This window comes from Scyliorhinus torazame, chromosome 1 (genome assembly GCF_047496885.1).
Source record: "Scyliorhinus torazame isolate Kashiwa2021f chromosome 1, sScyTor2.1, whole genome shotgun sequence".
NCBI classification, from domain to species: domain Eukaryota; kingdom Metazoa; phylum Chordata; class Chondrichthyes; order Carcharhiniformes; family Scyliorhinidae; genus Scyliorhinus; species Scyliorhinus torazame.
The window spans coordinates 177718559-177731038 of NC_092707.1; the positions used below are offsets into that span (position 1 = coordinate 177718559).

The window sequence follows — 12480 nt, forward strand, 5'->3', positions numbered from 1 at the left end:
GGTGCAAACCTGATGGGCTGAATGGTCTCCTACTGCACTGTAGGGATTCTATGTAATCAAATCACTTTAACATAGTAATAAGAGTCCTGAACATCTACCAAATCAGACCAAGCAGGTCTTTATCTCGAAGAGCATCTCTGCAAAATGCATAAAATGTGCTTTGTTGAAGGGTGACTATGCTGTCTGGAACCCTTCATTGCCTGTTGTCTGCCAGGACACTTATTGCATTGAGAATCAAAGAACGCGTATTCTTAGTCGTTAGGACCATTCATTTCTTGTGATATTAGGTTGAGTAGGACCACTACAATCCTCTTTCCAACCTTTGGTCAAGAAACCTATCTTGAGGATGATGCTTTTTGTAAAATGTACACCTGCAAATAACCAGAAATGAACTCTCCTCCTTTTATACCTACAGTGTCCAGCACATAATAGGGAACCTAGTTATGCAACTTGTTCTGGGAATTCCATTAGAGTTGGTTCACAAAGGCCTTCGGGTTGGCCTGGTCTACCTTGCAGGTGTAATTGGAGGTGAGTTAATTTTACAGTTTCACGATCTTTTACATGCTATTCCGAATCATGGTGTTTAGGTGATGAGGAATGATTTAGTTTTATGATGGGGGTGTGGGCAGGGGGAAACATATACCTTGAGAAAAACATTAGGGTGAAAGGCGATCAGGTGTCTGTGCTCACAAACATAATTCATGATGTATGCATGAGAGCAGTGCTGTGCACAATCCTTTTTGTAATGCGATTTATATATGGGTAACTCTACATTCCACATCATTCCAAACGTGTTTGAACATTTCCAAATCTGACCTGGACAAACTAGTTTGGAGCAACATAATGCCTTAATGCTGCAGTGTAACTTTCACCAATCCCTCCACAGTCCAAGAGACAAACATGTCGTAACTTGAAAGACCCACCTTCACTCGGTTTTTGGAAGCAAAGTATGTTTCTGTCTCATGTATCACATGTAAAAGACCACAGATTCAATATTAACCTACCGCACATGCAGCCACTGTTGTTTGCAGTGGAGGTGGACATTGAGATGTCCCAATATCGCTCCAGGGCAATCCATGATTAATATATTTAAATCAGAGTCTTAAATTATTGCTATCCTGATTTGGAATTTGAAAGATATTTTTGAAATCTTCCAGAAATATACTTTATTCATTAATTTTGAGAAAATACATTACATAACAGTTCAAATTAATAATCTTTATTATTGACACAAGTAGGCTTACATGAACACTGCAATGAAGTTACTATCAAACTCCCCTAGTCACCACATTCCGCCGCCTGTTCGGGTACCCAGAGGGAGAATTGAGAATGTCCAATTCACCTGACAAGCACGTCTTCGGGACTTGTTGGAGGCAACCGAATCACCCGGAGGAAACCCACACAGACACGGGGAGAACGTGCAGACTCTGCACAGACAGTAACCCAAGCTGGAATCAAACACGGGACCCTGGCATTGTGAAGCAACAGTGCTAACCACTGTGCTACCGTGCTGCCCCTATTCGACTTTACATCAAGTGCAACATGTTTCAAGTTCTTTCAATACTGCATGTGACACTCTGATGTGCCTCACAACACCTCCGATTTGGAGGTTATATTTACAATTAAGTGGAAATATTGGAAGTGAACTCCACAGAGAGTAGGCTGTGGTTGTCTTTGATTGGACATTGGACAAGGAAGAGGATTAACATGTGAGTACACCTGGCGAACTACAAAACATTTCTCTGTCTCTGGCACATCTCTGTGGGGCAGCCCCTGCGATTCTAGCAAGGATGGTGTGACAGACCCATGAATGTCCATACGGCATGTGTGCATCTGATGGATGCCGTGCATTCAGTGAGGGTAACTCTCAGAAAGGTACATCGTAAGTAGAAAAGGCATGTATGTGGGGAAAGTATTGAAAATGCCACTTGAAGATGTATGCGAAGAATCACAGGAGCTGACTGACATGTCCGAATACAAGAAGATTGGGGTGCGTAGCAGTGGTTGACAGAGGAAGGGGAAGGGGAAGAGGTGCATTGAAATTACTTACTTCTTGGGCCACCTCCAGCCACACTTTCTTTGTTATGACTACAGACATTTTCCCTCCATTGCAGAGAAAAAAATCTCCTGCCTTGCACTTACAGCATCCAGCAGTACACCCGTTGTGTGATATCTCGTTGTACTTGGATGCTTGGATCCCATTGTTCTGCTTCTACTTGACTTAGATCAATGCACAAATCTCCAAATCTCCCTTCCACTGCATCTGTGAACTGGGTCTTTAAATAGTCGCATTGTGTAGATTTGCATTACACCTGCTTACACACAATGGAAAATCCATAGGTGAAATGATAATAAGGTGTCCCAGTTGATATCGGACATTACCATGCATGCTACAATGTTATGCATTTCTCAGACTATCTCTTCCCTGTCATGATATTCAAACACACACATCATGATAGACACACCAACAGACAAATCAGAACACACAACACCACAACCAATCACAGACAAAGACAGGAAACATATAAAAAGCACAAACACGACACCTGGTGGACAGTATTAGCTGGAGACGAGGACAAGGACAGATCTGCTACACGACACACTCAGGGAGACACCACGTGCAGAGTATCCAGAACGAACTGTATATAAGAGTTAAAATAAAATAGAGTTGTACCACATACAACTGTGTTGGCTCATCTGTGCACCAGAGCACCCAACACCACATGGTACAGGAGTGGATCGATACCTGCCGGCATACCTCAGTGTACAGAGCCAACCAGCAGTGCCCAGGCAAAATGTTACAGCTCCTGGTTCCGCAGCCGCTCCAGTGCCACGGCGATCTCCGCGAAAACTGGCGGCGATTCCGGCAAGTGTTCGAATTGTTCCTGGTGGCAGCTGAATTCCAAGACCTGGACGATAGTGAAAAAATTGAATTTCTCCTCACCTTCGCCGGTGCAAGGGCAAGAGAAATATTCACAAGGTTCAGGTTCTTCAGGAGGCAGCAAAGGTACGATTACCAGGCAGTCCTGGACAAATTCTCCAAGTACTGTGAAGAAAACGCAATCCAATCGGCAAGTAAAGGTAAGAAAAGCGGCAGTACTCACCTCGTGGCCGGGATCCCGGAGCCCGAATTCCCAGAGGCCGAAATCCCGGGCCTGAGAGAGGGCTAGGTCGAGGTCGGCGGCCATCTTGCTAAAGGTATCACGCTAGCACAGTTGCGCGGGCAGTGCGCAGAACCGGAAGTTTCGTTTGCGCATGCGCGAGATGCTGCGCATGCGCAGTCAAGAAAACGGCCATCGGTAAAGGAACAGCGATCTGAGCATGCGCAGTCGCTTCCTACGTGCTACATACCGAGCATCAGGATGTCAGAGGCCCCAGACCGCACCAATTTAAAGGGGAAACGTCCCAAATCCAATTTAAAAGGGAAACGTCCCAAATCAAAAAAACAAAAACCTGTTATAGCTGTAAAACAACCTTCCCTCACCTGGAATGACAGCACATTGCCGCAAATTGACCCAGGAGATGAATTTGACCTCCGGAGAACCCTCCGACAAGCAGTTACCTACGCACAAGCCGATGATTCCGACCTCGAATACTTCGATGACGATCTTTACAGTGTTTCCGGACCTCGCGAGCCCAATGATAGCTCCGTGGTCCTATACGACTATGACTCGGACGAACCTTTCGTGTTGCACATTGGCGGCCCCCACATTGAATCCGACGCAGATGCGGATTCATTTTTCGGATTTGAAGATCTTCAATCCAGCAGATATGACGTCCCAACGCATCAGTGCAGGATGATGCCGCAGCCTGAAATTAACAGACAGGGAGTGGTGCAAGCCCACGGAGAGCGCCCTGCTGCCACACAGACCGTGGTCCACGTCCCGCTCAGCGTTCCCTACTCTATGAAAGAAGACATGCAAGACTCCACAGCAAGCTCATGGACAGACTCCACAATTGCAGAAACGTAAGACACCAGAGCGCAGTCCTTGCATGAACAAGAAGTGACTCCAGAGTCACAAGCCTCCACAGCGAGCTCGTGGACAGACTCCACGATAGAAGGAACGCAAGACTCCAGAGCGCAGTCCTTGCACGAACAAGAAGTGACTCCAGAGTCACAAGCCTCCACAGCAAGCTCGTGGACAGTCTCCACAATTGCAGAAACGCAAGACTCCAGAGCGCAGTCCTTGCACGAACAAGAAGTGACTCCAGTGTCACAAGCCTCCACAGAGAGCTCGTGGACAGCCTCCACGATAGAAGCAACGCAAGACTCCAATGTGCCGTCCTTGCAGGAACAAGACCATGAGGGTCTAGCAACCTCCTCTGACCAACTAGCGGCAGACAATGCAAATCTGCCATGCTCACGTAAACAGCAAGAAGGCTATAACAGCCTACCATGCTCCACTGCACAGCAGCATGACCATGATGGTCTCTCATGCTACAATGAAGGGCACAGCGCTGATGACTGTTCAAGCCCAACTGAAGACAAGCCAAAGGAATCTCCTCTTCCAAGCCCGAAGGAAAAAGGTTCATGCGCTGACCTTCAGAATCATTGTAGCCGAACAGAGATTAATAATGCTGCACGGTCACAAAAGGAGCAGACTGAGAATTGCCAGTGTTTTAGTACGAAATAAAAAAATGGACAAGACATTGATCCTCAGTTAATGGAAATAACACAACCTGAATCATACCTACAGCAGGGACAAATGTCTCCCTTCAACACAACACCGCAAAGTCCCAACTTCGGAGACCAGCAGTTAGTCAGTAATGACTCTTCAAACCTTGAGGGGAACATTAACTGCACTGAATCTAAACACACTCCACTGATAAATGAGCAGAACATTGGAGCAAGAATCCTGAGGACACCGACATCGAGTAGCCAGATAACGAATTTAAAACCCGCAGCAGTTTCAAGTGAACCAAGTGTGCTTTCCACTAATGGTGAAGATGCAGATAAGGTCGACCCGATTATCCATTGTACCACACTAACCCCAGTGATTAAGTAGTTATGTATGGGGAGTATAATGTGGGCAATTGAGAACAGTAAAAGAGAGACTGTGACCATGCCAGTCCCAGCAAAATCAGACCCAGAGACCATGAAGGCATGTACATTAGACAAAGATACATATGAGGTACCTGAGAAGAAAAGTGAAATGGAATGTTCTTTGGAAAATAGTACAATGTTGATAGAAACATTGGATCCTATATTCAAGACCATACATATGCGAGAATTTGGGGGTAACAAACAAGGTTCTGCAATGTCTGGGGGAAGATTTAAAATTCCAAAGAAGAAAAGCCCAAATGAAGGACAACAGCAAGACAATGACAGTCCACCGACATGGTGTGCACCACCAGATGAAAACTCTGACAATTTACCCAACCCTAGTGAACAGCAAGCTGCTAATGAGGATCTATCCACGGGATATGAGACGAGTGACGACAGCATCCCACTTCCCATGCAAAAGGTGCAAGGTGACAGACCTCGCCTAGTGCATACCGAGGCACTCGACGATCACGGTGGGACCACTGACGACTGCGGTGGCGGCGCACCGCTTCCACCCTCGATGGCTCGAGCCTCTCCACTGGTCAGTGCATTCCTGCATGTTCCGACTCCAGAAGTGCAGCTTCAGGGAATCTCGGCTGCCTCCAGTGAACCTGTTGGGACTCCGGACGGGGAGAATCGACGGAAGGCAGACCGGACTCCAGATGGGGAGCAGCCAAGCGCCGACTCTGATTCGCGCACGCCAGACCTTGCTCCGGACGGGCGGTGTCGCGGCCTCGGTGATGGCACGCCCAGGGTGACGGCGACAGGGAATGGATCGCGTGGCAGTCCCACTGGGTCGGCAGTGGCGACCAGCACCGGCGGTCCAAGACGGACACACCAATTCGCGCCATCGCCAGACGTTGATGCGAGTAACAATTCACTCTCCAAGGCGACATGCTTCGACGTTTCTCTGCAGAGTCGCCCTTCCGGCACAGCAGGTGGCCGGAACCAGCGTGCACGGTCTCGACCAACTTCCACATCTGGCACAGTCATCGCCTTGCATGACATTAGTGATGGTGCTTCTTCGATGGCAACGACCCATCGGCTACAAGATGCCATCCACCACAAACATAAAAAGAAAAAAGACTCCGCCTTGTTCCTAGCATGCAGGGCGGATGGATTGGGGCGTAGGCGCAATCAGCGAGCTTTGCGCCGCCTTCCACGCTCGCAACTGAACCGTACGCACATGCCGGATCCTCCACTGGTTCCCAAGGATGACTTCGTGGAGATGCCACGGATCATGCCCCTTCCATCGCCACCCGTGACCAGGCCACAGCAGCTAAAATCCTCCCCATGCAGAAGCTAAGGCTGTTTCTGGGACCTTGCCACCTGTCAAATCCAGGGCAAACTTTATTGAAGCAGACAAGTATTTTCTCCCTTTTGAGTTGGCATGCCAGTCGAAATGTCCCCGCATAGTCAGCACATCATCTATCTGACTGTTTACAGAAATTAATTGATAGAATTATAGAGACAATATGTGGTTGTTCTCAAGGACCACAAACCGACGAAGGTGTTCAGTTGCAGATAATTAAGGCCTTACTAACTACAGTAACATCTCAGCACATAGAAATACACGAAGGAACTGTGTTACAGGCTGTTAGAACGCGCTACAATATACACCTGGCCAGCAAAAAACTTAGTAAACCAAACCACAGCCAAGGCAACACTAACAAAGATGTTGAATGTTATATTTGCACGAATGAAAAACCAAGCACTGCACGAAGTACAACAAATGGAAAAGTAGAGACTTCAGCAACAGCATCACCTCCAACAGTCCAAGGTGAACCAGTGTGAACCCAAATCTCCACAGCTGAACCGGCTTGAGGACCAGCCTATTCTTGAGGCGGTCATCCATTAGACTGGACTTATAACGCTGTTCATACGTTCAAAAAGTCAAACACTTCTGTATTATAACCTGTTGTTGTTTATCGTTCCAGATATCATCTGACCGGATCACTGTTCAAGTTGGTTTTTTTTTTCTCGCATTCATGTTTTGTTATGGTACAACCTTGTTAGTGTGACGCACCCGACATCGCCCCATGTAAATAGTTACGTCATATACACATGCTGTACACAACACACACACACACTCTTAGATGCACTCACGACACAATTATATTTATAACCACGTAGGCACATATCTTTGTAAAAAGGGGGGATGTCATGATATTCAAACACACACATCATGATAGACACACCAACAGACAAATCAGAATACACAACACCACAACCAATCACAGACAAAGACAGGAAACATATAAAAAACACAAACACGACACCTGGTGGACAGTATTAGCTGGAGACAAGGACAAGGACAGACCTGCTACACGACACACTCAGGGAGAAAGCACATGCAGAGTATCCAGAACGAACTGTATATAAGAGTTAAAATAAAATAGAGTTGCACCACATACAATTGTGTTGGCTCATCTGTGCACCAGAGCACCCAACACCACATTCCCCATCTCCATTGCCCCATAATAACCACCAGAGCGCTCCCTGCACCTAAGCCCCATTATGTGCTTTGTTGGTTCTATTTTGCTAGCATGTGACCAGCATAACCCATGCCTCAGAGAGTGTACGAGAAACGAGTATATTATTTTAACCACGGTATCTGGGAGCTAATAGCAACTATATATTCCATCTGAATGCTCCACGTTCCTCAAATTGGAGACTTTCATTGCAGCACTACATTAGATGTGATGAGATGAATAATTTAGGAACAACGGTCTAGATTCTTGGCAGAAATGAGCAGGGTGGAACCACACGTATATGTCAGCCTAAATATAGGCCTATTCAAACATTATCTAAATATGTTTTGGTGATTTTCCTGTCATCTGACTTTGCAATGCTGGAATGTTGCAATGTCTGGTGTACAGCTGTGCTATTGATTATGGGGTAGCTGAATGTACTTTTAAAATTGGTTAAGTGACAAATACAATCTATTGCATGGGAGTTGGTGCCAGTTTAAGAAAATATTAAACCATGTTAAATTGTAGCATGCCACTGATGTTTGTTACAGCCAATCACCAGGCACCTTCTTTCACCAGATGGAGGCAAATGATCATCAGGCCAGGATATCGGCTAAGCTCAGGGGGTCATCTCTGTAACTGGTACAAATCTGACCACAATGCACGTCCATTGGTTGAATAGTCAAGCTGAGAATCCAAGCACATATGTATCTCTTACAGTTAGTGTGCTGTGTGGACGTGCACACGAGACCAGGGGAAGGGATTAACTAAGAGAATGTGTTTTAGTTTTATGATCAGACTAGAAATTGTGGAAACAAACTGTCTGCTCTCGTAGGTTGTGCTGTACTCAGTAGAATCAGTCAATGGTCTAGACTTGCAACTTGGAGTGGGACAAGAGCAGTTATGTCCTTTATCCTTTGCCATTATTCTGTTGCAGGCTCATTGGCTAGCTCAATATTTGACCCACAGCTTGCACTAGTTGGAGCTTCTGGTGGAGGCTACGCTCTAATGGGAGGCTACTTTATGAATGTACTAGTGGTAAGTGGTCAGAATTAATTCATATTTAATTTATGTTGTTGTATGCGTTGGAGTGGGAGACGGTGCATGTAATTGGTAAACAAAAATATTTTGAATGACCTGTTTTTGATATTGGAGGGCTCACAGCACTGGAGCGATGGTACCCCACGATTAGCACTTTTTTGAGAATTTAGGAGAAAACTGGAAGAATGAAAATCCTGTAAACGTCAATATAGAATTTCAGTCTCTACCCAACAGCGGCTTTGAGTGTTAAAAATACTAGGCTGACCTTGTTGACATGCAATCCAAACTCCAGGGGCTGGATTCTCCCAAAATGGGACTATATACCCACGCTGGCGTAAAACCTCTGGTGTTCTACTCTGGAGATTCCTGCAAAAAGATCAGCAAATTCAATGCGCTGCAGGGGGCTAGCAGGGACCCAGAGTAATTCACACAGCTTTAGCTGCAGATACGGGCCCCCGCACTTCCGGTTTTGAGTCTGCGCATGCTCACGGTGGTGGCCTCCAGTGGCCGCGACGAGCGCCATGGCCGACTCAGACCGCGGAGGCAGATTGAAAACGTAGACCAGCCCCCGATTGGCCGCGCATCCGAGGATCTGACCGCACGGATATTAACCCCGGCCACATTTAAGGCCGCCCCCCCACCGGTGTCCGATCCCCCTGTCCCCCACTAGGGCAGCCGCGGACTGAGTCCGCAGACGCCACGCGAGCATCCCAACCGGCAATAGCAGGTTAGTTCCACGCAGTCAGGAACTCAGCCGGTCGGGAGCAGAAGATTGCTGGGCAGGTCTCTGGCAATGGGCCCCCAACCGCGCGGCCTACTCTGCAATCTCGCCGATTCTGGTGTCCCGGAGAATTGCCGGACCGGCGCTGGGCCCGATTTCGGCGTGAAATTGGATTCTCCGTCCCCATACCGAACGTGATTTCGGTGCAGGGCTGCGGAGAATCCTGCCTCAGATATCTTGTAGGTATCTTAATAAGTTGCATCAGAATCTCTGTGATGGCAGATTACTCAGCACTTAGCTTCTTTACCAGCTTACATTTTTTCTTTTTTCATTTCTTTTCTTTTTGTGGTTGTGAGGAGGAAGGAATGAGTAACTGGGGAACATAGATAAAGTAATCTTGCACTGAGCCAAAAAGACAAAGGAAACGTGCAAGTTCAGAGAAATTCCTGGAAAACACATTGGTGCTGAATTGACACTGTGGGAAACTTGTTTCTGAATACATAGAGCTGAATTTTACTGCTTTTTGCTGGCATATTTTAAGCATGGAGGAGGGGCGGTGGCAGGGGGCTCAGAAAATAAAAAAGGCTGGCCTTTCCACCACGTTGTTGCCCATCCACGACCCGTTTCCCATATTACAATGGGTTGGTGTTGGGCAGGCCCCCTACCTTGTGCCTATTGGATGCTTAAGTGACCAATTAATGGGAGGTACAATCTTGTGGGGGAGGGTGCCCTACATGGGCATAATGGGTCCCCCACCAATGAAGATACTCTCTCCCTTTCTGTCTGACAGCTGCCAACAAAGTGAAAACCACAGATTGACAAATTGCGGCAGAGGCAAATTGAGGCCCTTAAGTGACCATCAATTGACTATTTAAGGGCCTCAGTGTGAGTAAGGGTGAGCAGGCTGCTTGACACTTTTCTCACAATAGAATTAATAGTCACTTGGGCCAAATACTGGTTAATTAAGAAAAGTCAGCACAAAATTTATTGAAGAATCGTGTTTGAGTTAATTGCCCAAGGGGTAACGGAGATGGTTAATGAGGGTAATGCCATCAGGTGTAAATGAACTTCCAAAAGACATTTGATTAAGTCCCACACAACAGACTGAGCAATGTTAAAGCTCTTGGAATAAAAGGGACAGTAACAACATGAACACCAAATTGGCTGTATGACAAGAAACAGAGAACAGTGGTGAACGGCTCCTTTTCAGGCAAGAGGAAGGTTGAAAGCGAATTCCCCAGGGCCAGTGTTAGGACCCCTGCACTTCCTGATGCATATTAATCACCTAGACCTTTGTGTGTGGGCACAATTTCAGAATGAGTCAATTACATGAAAATTGGAAGTACTGTGAACCATGAGCGGGATACTGTTCAACTTCAATAGACAGGTTGGTGGAATGGGCAGATAAGTGGCAGATGACGTTTAACACAGAAAAGTGTGGTGATTCATTTTGGTAGAAAGAATGTGAAGGGGCAATTAAAAATAAAGGGTACAATTCCAAAGAGATTGCAGAAGCAGGGGGAACTGGGTGCATATGTGCTCAAATCATTGACGATGGCAGGGCAGAGGGAGCAGTTACTAAAGAGGAGAGAATCCTGGGATTTATAAATAGGGGCATGGAGTACAAAAACACTGGTTCAACCTCAACTGGAACATTGCATCCAGTTGTGGCCACCACAATTATGGAATGATGCAAAGGCATTAGAGAGGGTTCAGAAAAAAATCATGAGAGTGGTTTCAGGGATGAGGAACTTTGGTTACAAAGACAGTTTGGAGAAGCTGGGAAGATTCTCCCCAGAGAGGAGAAATTTGACAGAGGTGTTCATGAGGGAATTGGACAGGTCGATGCTTATTCATCTCGTACACTATTGGCAGAGTGTTAAGGAACCACCTTTCACATGAAACATTGAATAGGGGCCCCATGCGCCCTCTTGTGTGGAAATAAGGAATTCCCGCCAGCAAGTGGGGCTGGGAAATACTGCCCACAGTTGTTAGGAAAACAAAGGTAGTTTGGTATTTGTATTAGTAAATATTTGAAAATGGTACAATTTGAAGTGGTTTAATGAAGTGTTCCTGAGCAAGGAAGGATAAACCTATAGTTAGATTTATGCTGGACAAAGACAAAGACAAAGACGTGGGGCAGCACGGTAGCATTGTGGATAGCACAATTGCTTCACAGCTCCAGGGTCACAGGTTCGATTCTGGCTTGGGTCACTGTCTGTGCGGAGTCTGCACATCCTCCCCGTGTGTGCGTGGGTTTCCTCCGGGTGCTCCGGTTTCCTCCCACAGTCCAAAGATGTGCAGGTTAGGTGGATTGGCCATGATAAAATTGTCCTTAGTGTCCAAAATTGCCCTTAGTGTTGGGTGGGGTTACTGGGTTATGGGGATAGGGTGGCGGTGTTGACCTTGGGTAGGGTGCTCTTTCCAAGAGCCGGTGCAGACTCGATGGGCTGAATGGCCTCCTTCTGCTCTGTAAATTCTATGATGTGCCCTCAGCACCATGCTGAGTGCCCGCTGGGTGGAACCATGAGAGAACCACGCCGGCGGGAACTCAGCCAGCTGCACCTGGAAAATCGCTGCGGGGGCCTCTTTCAATGGCACCCGACCGGCGCCGCGTCGACCGCGCACGGGGCGACGGACCCGATCGGGGGTCTGACGCCCATTCCCCGCTCCCGCGCCGAGCGATTTCGGCGCGGATGCTCAGAGGATCCTGCCCAGGATTTCCCCTGCCCCTCCTCGGATGTTGCTGCTAAATGCTGCCTGAATGATAGAACTTAATTTAATTTAGGGTGCTGATAGTGGAGACATATATCCTTTCACAGTTTGAGATGGATTTGCAGCCAATGTCTAGGAAATAAAGGACAGTTGGAGTAATTTTGATTTGTGACAATTTTTGCTTCCATTAACGTACTTAATGGATGGCCAAGCGGATAATGCCAGTTTCTGGCGATCATCCAACTATTCCCATTGGAGGAAGGACTGAGAACCAGCGGGCACAGATTTAAGATAATCAGCAAAATAAGCAATGGGGACATGAGGAAAACCTACCTTACACAGTGAGTGGTTAAAATCTGAACTGCACTACCAGAGAGTGTGATGGAGGTAGATTGAATCACAGCATTCAAAAAGGAATTGGATCATTGTCTGATAAGGAAATCACTTCAGGGATTCGGGGTAAAGGCAGGGGAGTGGCACTGGGCGAA

General features: G+C 46.9%; 1 protein-coding gene across 1 annotated transcript in view; it reads left to right on the forward strand.

The window, feature by feature from the left end:
- The window catches only part of rhbdl2 (rhomboid, veinlet-like 2 (Drosophila)), a 111988-nt gene that overhangs the window by 82979 nt on the left and 16529 nt on the right, over positions 1-12480 (forward strand). The window contains exons 4-5 of the mRNA XM_072501253.1: positions 416-528; positions 8453-8553. Coding sequence (XP_072357354.1) covers positions 416-528; positions 8453-8553 — 214 coding nt within the window. The remainder of the gene's footprint in view (positions 1-415; positions 529-8452; positions 8554-12480) is intronic.